The 16,367-nt window shown below is 33.2% G+C and overlaps 1 protein-coding gene across 1 annotated transcript in view; it reads right to left on the minus strand.

Moving 5' to 3' along the window:
- LOC134527429 (transmembrane protein 145) overlaps positions 1-16,367 on the minus strand; it is a 68,164-nt gene that overhangs the window by 33,986 nt on the left and 17,811 nt on the right. Inside the window, exon 4 of the mRNA XM_063360105.1 lies at positions 8,444-8,581. Within this exon, the coding sequence (XP_063216175.1) occupies positions 8,444-8,581 (138 nt within the window). The remainder of the gene's footprint in view (positions 1-8,443; positions 8,582-16,367) is intronic.

A 16,367-nucleotide genomic window follows, 5' to 3' on the forward strand; every position in this document is an offset into this window, starting at 1 on the left:
GGTAGTAAGAAATTTTACGCCTAGATATAGTCGTAGTATATCACTCGTAGCATGTGGACTCTCTCGATCTCACAACGTAATTTTATTAACCTCTCTAGCATCTAAACATAATCTAACCGTTCCGTCCTTCTTTCTAACACAAATGATTGGGTTTGCATAAGGGCTAGCTGCTCTTTTTATAACTTTCCAATCTAACATTAACTGTAAATACTTCTCAGCTTCCGTCTAAATATTTGGCCAGGATGGGATATGATTTCTTGTGGAAAGGCTCTTCCTCCTTAATTTCAATTTTAGCTTGGTATAATTTATTTAATCCGGGTTTGTCAGAAAAAGTTTCTCTATGTAATAATAAGACTTCAAATAAACGTCTTTTTAATTCTTCGTCATTTAACGAGATTACTAATGTAGCATTGTTCAAATCTTCTTCTGAAGCTATTAAATCCTTAGTGTTTATACAGCATATTTATGCTTCCGTTTTTCCTTTTTTTAATGTGCATAAATAATAATCGGTAAATTGCCAATTTTCCGCAGTGGTTGATGACAATCCGTCGTCATTAGAAGTCACTAACCATCCTCCAAAATCTAATATAACTTTGAATTTAGTTAAAAAATCAGTGCCTAGAATAATGAGTTTCGCCAATCCTTTCCCAATTAGTACTGGTACTAACTTAGTTGTTCCAAGTCCATTCACTTCTAATATTGTCTGTTTGTTAATGATCGGGCTAAATTTAGTAGTCACACCACACCTATAATCTTTAAGTTCGGTACTGGAAGAATAGGTAATTTTACACCTGTACTTTCAATCATTTCAACACAGTCGGAACTGATGCAAGAAATTTCAGCCCCGCTGTCTAATAATACGGGAACTTTTATTCCGTTTATCATTAACGTGATTTTAGGACATAAAGCTTCTTTGTTGTTAATCGTGGTCTCTTCGCTGGTTTCATTGCTTAAAAATTCCCTGTCATTGTTATTCAACATTATGGTGCATAATTGTTTAGGATTCCTTCCATAGAAATATTCATAATTTTACCGCTAGAGTTATTTTTGACTCCCTTTTCTAGTTTTGGGTTAGACGTTCGGAGTCTATCCTCTCTAACCCTACTCAGTTTAACGGTTGTGTATGCTTGTTCGCCTCTTGTGGATCCATGTCGCGTTCGAGTTAAAATCACGGTTGTTAAAACCCATTACATTACTTCCTCCTTGTATGTTCTGATGTGTTGAATTTTCAAACATAAATTTCGTGTTTGGTACCCACACTGGTGTTTTATCCAAATTAAATGCGAACTGATCCCTTTGTTTGTTTCTTTGCGTCGGAAATATCGTATTTGTCTGATCCGGTGGAGTATTATCAACTACATGTACGTCTTGTGTCATCTGTGTCACAGCCCCTCCTGCATTCTGTGTGTTTTTACAACAGTTGTCATTTCCTCTCCAATTTCCCCTCGTTTGTTATCTCGAAAAATTATATTTCCCATCTAATTCCTGATAATTATTCTTATTATAATTATGGTTACCATATTTCCAAAAGTTCCTTCTATTGTGTTGATTTCTGTCATACCAATTTCGTTTATAGTTATTGAATCCCAATGGGTTAACTCGCGATGGTCTCTGTTCTCCTGTATTTTCAAATTTCCTTTGGTGCCAATTTGAATACAGAGGTACATTCGGTTTAATGTTATTAGGACCTTCATGTGGTTCTCTACGTTCGTATGTTTCCCTGTTTACCGTCGTTCTATCTAGTTTTTCAAGTTTGTCATACACTAATAGTTGTTCTTTAAATTCTACAATATTTAAAAATTGTCTACCGGCAAACTGTAATTGATATTTAATAGGGAGTTGTGATAATATTAGTGCAACGAACTCCACATCCTCCATTCTGCAATCTAAATACCTGGTTCGTTCGTACATTTCACTAACATGTGCATCTAAACTTTTATTTTTCTTGTCGAATTTTTCTGCAAGTAACTGGATTCTTAGATTACTCTGAATCCTAGTATTCTAAAATTGTTGTGTGAATAATTTCCTAAATGTTTCATACTCTGTAACCGTATCTTGTAACATTTCCCACCAAAATAAAGCGGTATTCTTTAAACAGTGACTCACACATTTCAACTTATCCGCTTCGTGTAGTGCGATAGTTTTACAATATTCTTTAAATGCTCTCAAAAATCGCATGGGGTTTTCCGTGCTAATCCCGGAGTAAGTTGGTATACTGTCTAACCATTTCTTAGCTGGGTGATGTAAGGCTAATATTAGATCTGTTATAGCTGTTTGAACGATGCTATTATTCATCTCCGACCTGCGGAATTAGTCAAATTAATAGTTTCAGGTATTGTAGTTTGTGAATGTGCTACATCTACATCTACATCTACTTCTCTGACGGTATTTCGTAACTGCATTTCCTTTTCGATTTCACCGATTCTTCCTTCTACTCCCTCAAATATTACTTCATTACGTCTGTTTGTCATATCTAACTTTTCCTCGACTATAGTTACAGCTATATCTTGACATCTACTTTCATATTCTTTCATTTTTTCATCTACTTTCTCTTCTGCTTTAGATAGATCGCTTTCTATTCCTTCTAACCTATTACATACTATCAAAATTTTCTTTCTGTGTCAGTTATAATTTTACTCATGGCTGTATTAATTTGCCTAATATTTTCTAATAGTTCCTGATTTTCCTGTCTACGCTTCTCCTCCGCTTCGCGTTTTTTTTGTTCACGTTTCTCCTCCGCATCACGTTTTTTTTGTTCCCGTTTCTCCTCCTCTTCACGTTTTTCCTGTATACGTTTCTCCTCCGCTTCACATTCTTTTTGTTCCAGTTTCTCCTCCTCTTCACATTTTTCCTGTCTACGTTTCTCCTCCGTTTCGCGCATGAACCTAAAAATTTGTTCCATTCCTGATGTGGTAGTTTCCCTTATTCTCGTATCTACTTCGCCTATTTGCGGTGTTGGTACGTCGCCCTGTCTGATGTTCATATCTATTTCAATTTGATCTACGTTTTCAGACGGTCCTATTTCTGATTTAGTACTTGATTTATTTCATTCATACTTTCAAGTTCTGATAGCAATAACTGCCCAATATCTTTACCAGTAGAAGAACCTTCCAATGAAGGTATGGCCAAAACACAACTAGTTACTAACATCATTGCTTCCATTAGTAGCTAGTGTATATGGGCCACTTTGCAAACACTTTACTACTGAAGTGCTAGTATTGGAAGCCATTTCTTCTTATCTATTGCTGCAGTTTTAGTGCGCCCACAGCTGTACATTTTTGCGATATCAGATCCTGGGAACATTTTTCTAAACAAATGCCCGGCGTGGTCGGCGACGCTGAATGGAAGGTTATGTTCCACTAAAAAGCTTGTAAAATAACATTCCGCCCTAATCACATCACTGTCACTGTTACGGTTCACGGAAAAGAAACTACTGATTTTTTTGTTTTCTTCTGCAAGCTTCGCGTTATTTGCATGTTTCAAGCTCTTTACGTAATAGGAAATATCGTGCTTGCCGCCATGGGAAACATTACATAATGTCACAACGACAAACTCTACAAAACACAAAATTAGAGACTTTTTCACGCTTAGTAATCAAAGGAAATAATTCTGAGTAAGATGACCGAAACACCTGTCCATATTGTTTTTGACTACTCCATGGTGGCCACTCACAGTCACCAAAAATATTCCCTGATTTTTTCCTGATTTCCCTGATTAAAAATTCAAAATTTCCCCAATATTTACAATTACAAAAAAACATAATTTTGATGAAATAATATAATATTATAGAAAGAGATTACTCACATTTTAGCACCCTGCTGTATTTTCTTCATTATATATATATATATATATATATATATATTTATATATATATATATATATATATATATATATATATATATATATATATATATATATACGGAAGTTCGTTAAATAACATAGGTAATACATTTTAAATATGTCACTTTACATTATAGCATCCCTTTCAATGACCTGCAGTCTGTGTTTTGTTTTATGTCTCTTCACAAATAACAAATAAAAATTAATTAAATACACACTAGCATATCTTGTTACAAATTGCAGCAATTTCAAATGCACACTACAGTTTTCATTTATGATAATGATAAAGCAAACAAGCAAATTGTCAACAAACCAAAATGTTTTCTCTGCAATACATGTATCACAGAAGCATCCTGTTGGAGAAATAAATTTACTTGGTTGAAAACAGGAAGTGAACTGCTAAGAAAATAACAGTAAAGTTTCGTAAGTGGGTCCTGCATTAGAGATTTTACATTTTCATACTGTGAAGTTGAAGGCTCTTTCTTTTCAGGATCACTACAAAATAATAGCTTTAGTGTCTCCAATTGTTCCAGCACTCTGTCAACTGAATCTAGGAGAGAGAGCCAACGTGTGCTAACATATTTCAAGATTTTGTGTGACTTTGCCCCACAAACCTCTTGATACACTTTCAGATGATTCTGGTGTTTTAAACTTTTTTCCAAGTAATAGAAAATATTAACCAAAAATGTCTCAATGCTAATTGTTAGCTGTGCAATGGCTTTTTTTAGCAGCTAGATAAATGAGGTGACATGAGCAGCCTTGCACAACAATAGCGGGATGTTTTTCTTTAACAAATGCTACCACACCTTTGTTTGTGTCAATCATACTATTGGCATTGTCACATGCAAACGCTTCACAATTTTTCCAAGAAATTCCAAAACGTTCAAATTCCTTATTCAGCACAGAGAAAATACCATATCATGTGTTGTCTGTACTCTCAACAAGGGATAACAGTACCGTGCAAATTTTACCTTGTGTTTGATTTTAAAATGAAACAACTAATGGATAAATCTTCACTGCATTACAATCAGTACTCCCATCGGTAGCTAAATCAAATGGTCCACTTACTAAAGATTCAACAATTTCACTTTTAGTTTCACCAGCCATATACTCCACTAAGGCAGATGTTTTTGTTCTCGCACAGCTGTATTTCTTTGCAATTTTTGAGTCCGGAAATATAGCTCTATACAAATTAACCGAATGATCGGCTACTGCTATCGGTAAATTGTGTTCTACCAGAAAACTTGTAAACAATAACGCTGCGTTTGTTACTTTCGTTTCTTCAGATGTAGCGAAAAACGACAATAAAGATTTATTGCTCGTCACGGCTATAAAATGTTCTGCATGTTTCTTTGAATCAATATGCCGTCTACAGTCATCTCTTCCACCATGTGCAATCGAAAAGTCACACGTGCATACATTACAAAACGCGTGGCGTTCCGAAACATTTTAAAATGACAAGCATGGCCATTCTTTTGAATAGTTTGGTCAAAAGTTCTGAAGAATAACGTTCTCTTTTTTTGCCCCAGATACACATTCTGCTGTCACACGCTTCATTTCTACAACCGGTACTGAAGAACACAACACTATCGAACAACATAAAAAGGTTTCACGTCTGTAGACACCACAAAAACACTTTGATGAAAAAAATGGCTTTCAAGAAAGTAATTAAAACAACACAGGTTAGCCAAAGTACCGTACAAAAATTATCGTGATGTAAGTAGTTAACAAACGATAAGTCCGAGAATATGTACTAGTTGTATCGTACAACGGACATAATACCATACCATTTATATTACAAAACACAAGAATTAATCTACTTATTTCGACAGTACATGCGCACATTTATTAGTTCCGTTATCTGCGCAACCACGTGATGTATTCGAACTGCGTTCACAAAACATGCACATCAGAAACAGATTTTTTTTTCCGTTACCATGCAGCACAAAGCCTCGTTTCCGTAATAAACCAGCGATGTTCCGTAATTCCGTAATTTCATGTTAAATCCTTAATAATTACAGAAAATCTACTGATAATTCCCGATCAATGTGATTTCCCTGATAAATCCCGGTTTTCCCGGTGAGTGGCCACCCTGTACTCGTAGCCATTATGAAATCATATTATCTTACGTTTCGTACAAGCGCTAATTTATAAAATATTTACCGCACTCGTACATAAACGGTTAAGTCGTTATCACTCGTCTCCAGCCAACCTGCTGTGTAACAACAAAACTTACAAAAATTACTTTCATGACTCTTCCGCACAAAAGCATAGCAAGATCAGTTGCCATCACCCCTGCTGTGTACCAACGAAACTTACAACAATTACTTTCTTTTAGGAACGATTTTTCTCTGATTACATTATTCTCATATCATCGCGGACGTCATGTTGTTAAACAATAACAAATGCTGCTCAAACGGTACATTTATATGGTCACTAAAATATTATACAGCATTTTTGAACAGACAAAAATCGTAAGATGTTCCGAATTTCCGTACAATCGTAATATGAATTATTTTCCGTACAAATTACGGGAAAATCGTACAATTTGGCAGATATGAACAGGTATGCACTGTAACATTTCTACACAAGAAGTAAATCAACAATATGTGCCCTGCTTTCACAGTATGCATGAGAGATTTCAGAACCAGTACGTTTAACTCTCCACGAAAGTAAGTAAATCTGTCCTTTTTGTTTTCTTTGCCATGGATAGCAATAGGCTTTCACAAACACGTCTTTACCAAGTGTTGCTATACAGACATTGTTATGATCCAAAAAAACATGAAAACTTTACTCAAGTCTTCCACAAATCTAAATCCATAACCAACTACGAATGAGTTAATTTTAATAATTATTTTGTTCAAAATGACTCTTTCAACGTAACTTATTCCATCATCGACCGCCTGCTCACTTTCATTCTGGCACTTCCACCGGCCATACTAGTGACCCGAAAAAAAAAAGGCTATTTTGTTTTCAAAATGAATGTTATTTTTCACCAAATATACAACAATAAGTGGAGTTATTTTATTTTTACGTGCACTTTTATTTGACGACATTTAATTTTAAAATTTTTAACCATAACCTAACAGAAATTCTAGTAAAATTTCTTTATCAGAGGGTTTACGAGTGTCCACTCCAGACCGAATATTTTGACTAGTTGGTGTGTGGGGTGTAACATCCTGATCACTGCATTATTTACTTTTACTCTTTGAATACCTGATTTCCGAACAACCTCTTTTTTTCCGCAGTGGCAGAAGAATTCATATCTGCCTCTTCCTGTTTTAAAAGCAGCCGTGTAAATCATTCATACAAATGAAGTGTACCAGAAAAGTTTTTGTAGATACAGAAAAATATGGTGTCGAAGTGTTCCCTATGCTGTCTTTTGATGACTAAATTAACATTGACAGTTCAAATTATTTTGGCACATTAAGTATTAAATGCAGTAAATAACACATAAAAAATAAAATTTCTTGGAAGTTATTAATAAGCTATAGGTTACAACTATTTTCCCAAGATTTTAAGTCATCAAACAAAAGCACACTTAAAATAAAATAACCTAACTTATTTTCGTAATCTTTGTACAAATTATCACAGCTTTTAAGAAAACATAACCACTCCTTTTTCAGGTCTCTAATAATGACACACAAATTTATGATTAAACTGGTATAACACATTAGGATACTAAATACTATAAAAAATTACTGAAACTGTTTTGTTTGATTTTTGAGGTTTTTTTTAAACACCTTTTAATTCCCTTAGTTTTCCCTGTTTTAAGATTTTTCCTGTCTGTATGAAGCCTGATTTTAAAGCTATTAAAAGCAGAACTAATATTAAACAAAACCTGTTATGTTGTTACATTTTAAATTGTACGTAAATGAAATTTTATGAATTAACAAAGGATTGCACCAGAACTTGTTTCCAGAAATTGATGAAAAGATGCTACACTACTGCTACTTAAACTTTCTTTTCCATTGATTTACTTTCTAACATGTTGGTAGCTCTGTAGTTTGGACCACAAAAAGTGATCTTTAAAGCATTTTTCATGAACAGCAAATATGAGTACTTTTGTGAGAAAACAATTCAAGAAATATTTTACAGAATAAAAAGCTAATGATTCGCAAGTTTTAGGACACATTCGTTGTATGACTTAAAAAATACAAAAGCAAATAATATGTCACAACAGATATATTTATAAGAAAATAAATATCTGCTTACAGAAATTTATGCTTTCATCCATTCTGTTAGCCAGCTTCTGACTTAAGAACAACTTTGTAACAGTAGACTTCTTGGTGCAATTTCATAAAAAATTTTTTTCGAAAATAAAATCAGCTATAAGTATAATTTGAGGACACGAGATTTTCAGATCCCAACACATAGCTTATATAAGTGCACTATACTTTTTGGAATATTTTTAATAACTTAAAAGCAAATTTTCAAATAGCCTAAGGAAAAAACTTATACATAAACACATGCTTACTCACGTAAGTATGTGTTATATCTTTTACAGCAAACAATATGTAATTCTTAAATAATTAAAGTTCTGCAAGCAACTCCAGCTGACTGGAGCTGACTTGAACTTGGTGGAGATGCGTTCAGAGCTCACCATGTTCCAGACGTACAGCAGCACTTGCACGACCCCGTACAGGATCCAGGTGAGGAAGACGAGGGGCTTGTAGGTCAGCTCTAGCCGCGTGACGGCCCAGCCCTTCGCCAGGAGCAGCAGTAGCAGCATGAAGGTCGTCTACACCGGCACACCAGGCTTACACGCTGCCATCAGCAATCTACACTTCAGCTCTCACTAGCCACCTTGCCTTTTCCATTACTAACATCAACTTCACTGTTGCACTACACATCTTATTCTTCATACTACCAATAGCTACCAAAAGTACCAGAGAGAATATTACAATATATAGAATATGCAAAAATAATAAGAAATGAGGTTGTAATAATAGCCGAGGAATACTAAGGTTCATATTTATAAATATATGTCTGAACTATAAAAAAAAAGCACATTTACTAAAAATATCATATGGCAAAAAAATTCACAAATATACCATAAGATCCTACAGCGAATAGCATCATGAAAAGTTGTCATCAAAAGTTGTCAAGAATAATACTGAGAGAGATGAAGCTAACATGCAAACTTATATGACAGTGAAAAAACTGATAAATAGAGAAGGCAGGCAGAAAATCTTACTTATTCAGCATCAATTAAAATAAAGGTAAATGTGATTTTAAACTAACAACTTTAATACATTCAAAAAGCCTTAACAGTTAATAAAAAAAGTCAGCTGTTTATTACTCAACAACATAAAGACAAAAATACCACCGTGCTGAAACATGACTGTCTCACGCACAGAAAGTGTTTTGTTTTATTTAAATAACATTTTTAATTATTATTATAATTATTTGTTGACATTTTTATGTTTGGTTCTATGGTTATGTATTTGGACGTATCTGCAACTACCATACTCTATGGTGTAATCTGAGTGACGTCGAAGCTCAATTAGCAAGACCCCTCTAGGGAGCAATGGACTTAATCGGCAAATTGAACTTTTTATTCATAATTTACATAACCAAACTTTCATTGTTGGAAAATCATATTTTAAATTTAAGGCATTTTGGTGTATTAATCTGTATTGTATATTGTCTGTGTTTGATTTTGACGTGGTAATTAAGTTAACAATCGTAGTGTTTCGGCCAATCAGAGGCCGTGTTACTTAAGATAAGCGTCACTACTGAATTAACGGTAAGAGTCTTGGAACAACGGCGATGATGGCTACATAGCCCGGGTTGAAATCCCCTCAAAAATCAACTGAATTAAATATCTGGGTAGATCGTCCTACAACTAGGATGTTTAAAACGGCGTATGAACCTATATTACATGTTGTTTAATTAGGGCACGTCCCAATTGACGTGTATTTAGGAGTGATTTACCGTAAGTAAAATACCGACTCATGATGCTATCCTAATTGGACTGTTTTTCTACTTACAAGCATCGTAATATTGCCAACGGACTTATAAACATTGCATTTTATTGTTGAGCACGTTAAAGAACCTATTGAGACGACAAACATTTTATTAAAAACAATTACGTATCTTGTTCTACACTTGATTTAGTTCAAACACCCAGAGGTGAACTGAGACAGATTTCTCACAATGCTTTACCGCAATTATCTATTGAGTTCAGCCGCGGTATATAAAAATTAACTTTAATCACGAACACAACAAATAAACATTATTTTTCTCACGCTAATTTCTGATTATAAATTGAGATTTCAACAGACATAATTAATTTGAACTATATGGACTTTTGTTTTATTCCATCATGTGTGCAACATAACTCCAGTAATTTCAGAAAATATGAATGGTATACCACTGGTCCAACCATAAATTAATTATATTATTATTTGATTAAAGAATATTTGTGTTAACCATATGTTACCCTGTTGTTATTTTTCAGTGCACATGTATGTTTTCCCTATGATTTCAATTTGTCTGTTGTTTATTCTCATGCCCTTTTTGAAGATTTAAAGTGTGAGAATATTTAATCTTTCTCTTATGTACCACACTACATTAGCCTTGACATATTAAGGAAATTAAGTCGTACATAAGGGTGGCGCCCAGATATCAATTTCAAAAATAATTAAAGGATATATATATATATATTTGACAGAGCAATAAATAGCCAAAGAGAACTATTTATTATTTAAACCTTATTACACTGAGAGCCTTTCAACAGAATGTAGGAGAGTGTATGAAATTTAGTAAATATTATTATTAAAAATAGTAAAAGTAAACTATTGTTCTCCCTAACAACAAGTCTTCATATCATTCTACCATTTCTCCTACATACATACATATACACCACAGATACAACAGCATACAATAACTTTCTGTACAGAACTAGCCGAAACAAATATTTTAAACATAAATTTTACCACAACCACAAAATTTTTACATGTTAAGGCCATCCCTGGTCCAGCGACTTGATAGGGAATTGTAGGTTAAAAAGTGTTTTCTACATCTTCTACAATTTTTCAAATAAAAATTTCGTACTTGGCTTGTTTGCTGCAGTTTTACAACAGAAATCATCTGTCAGATTAATATTGTAGAAAAAATATTGATAAGTATTTTATTTTACGTTTTTAAAATTAAGGAAAACCGAAAAAGTGGTCTAAAAAACAGGCTGTAAGATATACAAATATTTAGAGTCTGCAGAATTTTTCCTTTTAAAGTAAAGATAAAAAAAGTAAGCGGTGGCATACTGCTAACTTTATTAGAACAAGAAATATTTCGTATTTTGCATTTTCAGCTATTTTTTCTGGCCGCGAGTAGGTTCACTTGCGCCTGTCTTGCGCGCGGGAGCGTGCAGCCGGCTGCCCTGTTGCCATTACTTCGGACCCATCTTCGGCTAACGGAATCTGACCCCACCTCCTCCGTGCCAGTAAATAATCTGAATGGTGCGGAGTACTGTGTCAACGACGAGAAGAAAGCTAAGAACAGTGCTATCAATTCAGAGATGCATGGATGTGCTGCGAAAAGCGAAAGGTTTGAAGAGAAGGTGAACCCAAATTTTTTATAGTTTTAATTATTTCTTCCATTTACTGTAAAGTGTGTTTGGGCAAAAAATATTTTGTGCCATAATGTGCTTTACAAAAACTTCCAATTTTTTTCAATTTGAAATGTAATCAAGTGACGCTTTGCAAACTAAACTATCCTGATTCAAGAAATGTGTTTATTTTTATGTAAGTATAAGTTAGGCAAAAAATCCTCAGCTTAAAAGTAAGAGTAAACAAACAGATCTACGTGGAAAATTATATTTGATAAGCATGAAAACAAGTTAATTTTCAACCGACTTAAAAAAAGGAGGTTCTCAATTCGGTTATATTGTTTTCATTCACGTGAGTATTATACTGTCCAAGCCAAATTGTTAGTTACAATTAGCCAACTTTTAAATTAATTGCTGCTTATAAAAAATATTGTGCCTTACAATTCAATATATATTATTTCAGTTCCTATGTGTAAGACTTTAAAAATTAACATGGCTACGTTGGGGAATTCAACCCATATTCAGCGGCAAACTTAATTTCTTAGCACCATTCGTTACTCCGTCAATAATTTTTACTTAATTCGTCTACCCTGAGAATCTCAGTGCACTAGCTCTGAGATAGCAAAAATTTGGACATAGTTTCTCCCTTCCCCCCCCCCCCTACTCTTTTTTGGAGTTCAAGACAATGTGAACCAAAAGTGTAAACTTGAAACTTGTACCTTAGATAGGTTAAATATATTTTACATATTTTGGAACAACTTAGATCCGCTGTGCGAAAAGTTACATAATGGATTTCATACTTGCACAACCCAGGTTACTGCCCTTCCCACTTGGTAAATAGTTTAATTTATAATTTATTATGTTAGCTTATATTAAATACTGAGGTTAGTTCTCATTTATATAATTTAAGTAACAGCTTGTTATTCTTTCTAAGAAGCATTTTTGTTTTACTGATTATTTTATAAACAGAATTTACATTGCTTCATGCTTTCTTAATGTTTCTGATAGTTTATTTAATTTTGAAATAGTTATTTAACTGGATTTTTACTAGTTTGGCCTCTTATTTAAGTTTTTATATGTTTCATATAATTCTTCAGTATTGTATATTTGTCTTTGTAAAATGTTCGATAACGTAATTTTCCACTGTCATTAGTGTAGCATGGCCAGTTCTTTGTGTGAGATAGGCTGCTGGCTGTAATAGTAATAGTTGTGTAATAGTTAGTGTAATAGTTTTTTAAGTTGCATCATCACTGGAGAGGCATACATGTATAGGTTGCGTAGGAATCTTATGGGAATCCCAGAATTCTGTGTGAAATTAAAAAGAAATGGAAGGTGTAGGAGAAGGTCCGAGACATGTCACTGAGTGAGGGCAAGCCCTCAAAGAGGGGAGGTACAAATAAATAGTAATTGTAAGAATAAATGTTGTAGCCAATGGTAAGGCAGTTTTTTGGGGAAGTCCCCAGCTAAGTAGATTTTTGTGTAAGCTTGGTGATGAACTGAGTTTCATCAGTCATTGTATGAAAAATGCACCGATAGGTCGCGTGTTGGGCAATGACTCACAAAGTATAAGAAAGTATAAGATTATGTGAGTTTTATAAAGGATAATTTTACACTTTATAGAAATGTAAATATTTATTTTATTTAATATTTCTTTTATCTTAGTAACTTGTGAATTTGTACTCTATGTTTCATTTGATTTTAAAACACATCTTAAATTATTGGTTTGTCTATGGAATGTATGCTTAACTTAGTATTTTCAGCCCCGTGAAACTTATATGTGCAATTTGTGCACGATGTTGTGTTTCCTTGAGTGACAACTTGGAGCGCTTACTGTCAACGATTTATTATTATTGTTATTATTATTTCTGTTGATATTTGAAAATGGCGGGTTTTCATGTTAGGTTAGGTTAAGTTAAGTTAAAAAGGGTTAACCTTCTTTTCTATTTAAGCAAAATGGTAAAGAATTATTTGGATTGTAGGAAGTGTGCTGCTTTGGGATGTCCATCCACTTCCAGGAATTCGAAATTATTTCGTTTTCCTAGGAATTCGAAAGAGAGGTAACAAAACTAAATATCTCGTGAAAATCATGATTGTATGTTCACTGTAAGAGGGTATAGAGAATAAGTTAACGCATTTTAGAAGTGAATTAATGTTGATTTTAAACCAACTTCGGATGAAATATTTCCAAAAAATCTGAAAACTGTTTACGTACGGAAACGTATGAGATTTGAATCTAACTTCACCTCAGTTATGTTTCTGTACTTACCGTCAATGCTTTTTGTCGGAGGGTAACACAATATTTCCAGTACTTCTTTACTTGACGTACATTTTATTTCCGGCATAACAATTCTTCGATAGTTATATTTTTTTTATTTACATTAGAGAGAAAGATTTGGTTATGTATAGTCAGTTACATTAAGAATTCTGTTGTCTAAGGTTCGATGAAAAGGAAAAATTGGTGGGTTACATGGAAATTAAAAATTGTCGGGTTGGGTGATATCTTCTATTTTCTAGCGTAAGCATTTTATTTCACCTAACTTAAGCATTTTTCCATTATGTCTAGCATAAGACAATAGCATTCAAATGTAACTGACACTGACTGTACCTAATCAAACTCTTCATTTTAAATACATTAATAAACATGCCACTTAGCAATCAACATCACTTTTACATAAAAAAAAAGTTCTTTAATTAATGAAGTACCCTAAATATTGGAATGTCCTTCCACCAGCACATTAAACATTTCTGAGAATTTTTTAAAACTTTTATGACAAAATTGTAATCATTTAACAATGTATAAATATATATTTTTAGGTACCAGAAATGGGCTGGCGTTGCAAAGAATCCTAAACTTGATGTACAAAGTATGACATCTTCGTACCTTTATGGGAACCACTTTGTAAGAAATCAGTTTTGAGACGAGAACCAGACAACTCTGATTTTTGGAGCAGTACCTGTAGCAAAGGACAATTCTGGCTACTTGGATGATGATTTTCTCCCTGCAAATAGTGTCGTCTCGGACTCGTGGACACATTCAACGCCAAGAAACAAGCAAAGTTGTGCTACAAAATTGAAGTGAAAGGTTGGTTAGGTTAGGTCAGCTACATTTTAAATGCTTTGGCATTGTGATAGGAAAACAATATTGGCCAAAAATGGCATTCTTGTTTGGGTTACAGTCTTCATTTCAAAATGCCGTTTTAAAATTTTATTTATTTTTAGAAAAGCCACATTTGTAATGTTTTAGCAATTCCAAACATATATTATGTGTTGACCAAAGATTAGTGTTGTCTAAAACAAGTACTAAATCCTTACAATCATTTATGCTGCCACCAGCTGATTAAAAGACATGGTTTACGTTAATGATATAATTAGTTACGGTTCTCACAAAGTAATTTAGAGTTGATGGAGGTTTTGCATTTGAAGTCTTATCTTATTTTACTTTATTATTATTTAATATTTTTCACATTATAGTACTATCCCATAAACTTAAGCACTGTTCACAAGGATTGATATTTAATTTTTTGTGTCTCTTATGTCATTATTTAAAGATGCTGAACAGCAATGATAGGTATTGTAAATTATAATTAAAATATTACAGCAGTGCATATGTACGTGATAACTCAGAAGTCATAATCACAATGTAGTGTTAATTTAATTTTACTAGGCGTATGAAAACTTAATACTTTGAAAAAATTTACAGTAGATGTGAATTGTACAAATTGAATACCTAAGTAACATCCCACAATATTAGAGTGAAACACTTATTAATCCTATGTTGCAAGCAACTCTCATTTTTGTATCTGCTTTTTTAGTATTTTATAACATGAGAATCATAATTCTGTTTTGTGTGTGAAATAGGTTAGAAAAGATTCACGTTTTGAATTGTTTGTAAATGTTTTAGCATTAAAAATCTATTTGTAAAGCAGGGTTTATATTAGTGATTAGAAGCCATCACACCATGCATTTGCCATTGCTTCAAATGATATATGTGTGTGTGTGAGAAAAAACATGTTTTTTATAATAATTTAGTAATAACAGGATGGTGGATACTTTAGACTTCAGAGCAATAAATGAAATAACCATATACTAGTGCTTTTGAAGCAGCTATTTTGATTTAGTAATACTTCTTCAAAATGTTATTTGAATGCAAAGAATTCGTATACCCTTGTATTTTGGCTGTTTTTGTTATGTTTATGCACTTTGTATTTTTATTTTTTTAGAATACCTACATTTATATTTCTACTATATCATGTAAACCAGGATGAGTAACAAGGTATTTCAGCACTGTCGCTGATGGGATTATTATATTATTAGCCGATGTCAGGGTCTGCACTAAATGATGCTTCCAAATGCAGCCAATAAGCACACATGATAAATAAACTTACAGTATCCAATATAACCACAAACACAGATGGCCATAAAGTATCTAGTCATTATTTTTGAAAACATTATTGTGGTGGGACAGAACAAACAAATGCCTGTCTTTACAAGTTGTTCTTACTTTAGTTACCATCCTTGATACCACTATTTTAATTTGAATGAAAACAATGTTTGAATAAAACTAGGTAAGTATACATTTTTTTTCAATTACCATCAGAATTCAGGATGCACCTGCAGGCACTCAGTTTTTGATTTTGGTTTTGTTTGAGGAATTAACTCAGAACCAATTTATATATACATATATTTTTTAATGTATACTTGTAAGAACCATGTGTTATATCACTTGCTATATATCATTATACCATTCTTGTTGAATAAGTCATGCCTAGGAAAACTAACTCTATAATGCTACTTCCCTGAAAATTTAGTGGGTAATTTTCTAGAGTAGGTGCTCAACCAAGGAAAAATATTGAAAATTCTGAAAATGGTGTTTTTGTTAACAACTAATGTTCCTTAAGATATTCCGAATCAGGTGTTCTCAAATTTTAAATAGGATACTCAAGAAAGTAATAGTGGAGACTGGAGAGAATTATGA

This window comes from Bacillus rossius, chromosome 1 (assembly GCF_032445375.1).
Source record: "Bacillus rossius redtenbacheri isolate Brsri chromosome 1, Brsri_v3, whole genome shotgun sequence".
In the NCBI taxonomy this organism is placed as follows: Eukaryota; Metazoa; Arthropoda; class Insecta; order Phasmatodea; family Bacillidae; genus Bacillus; species Bacillus rossius.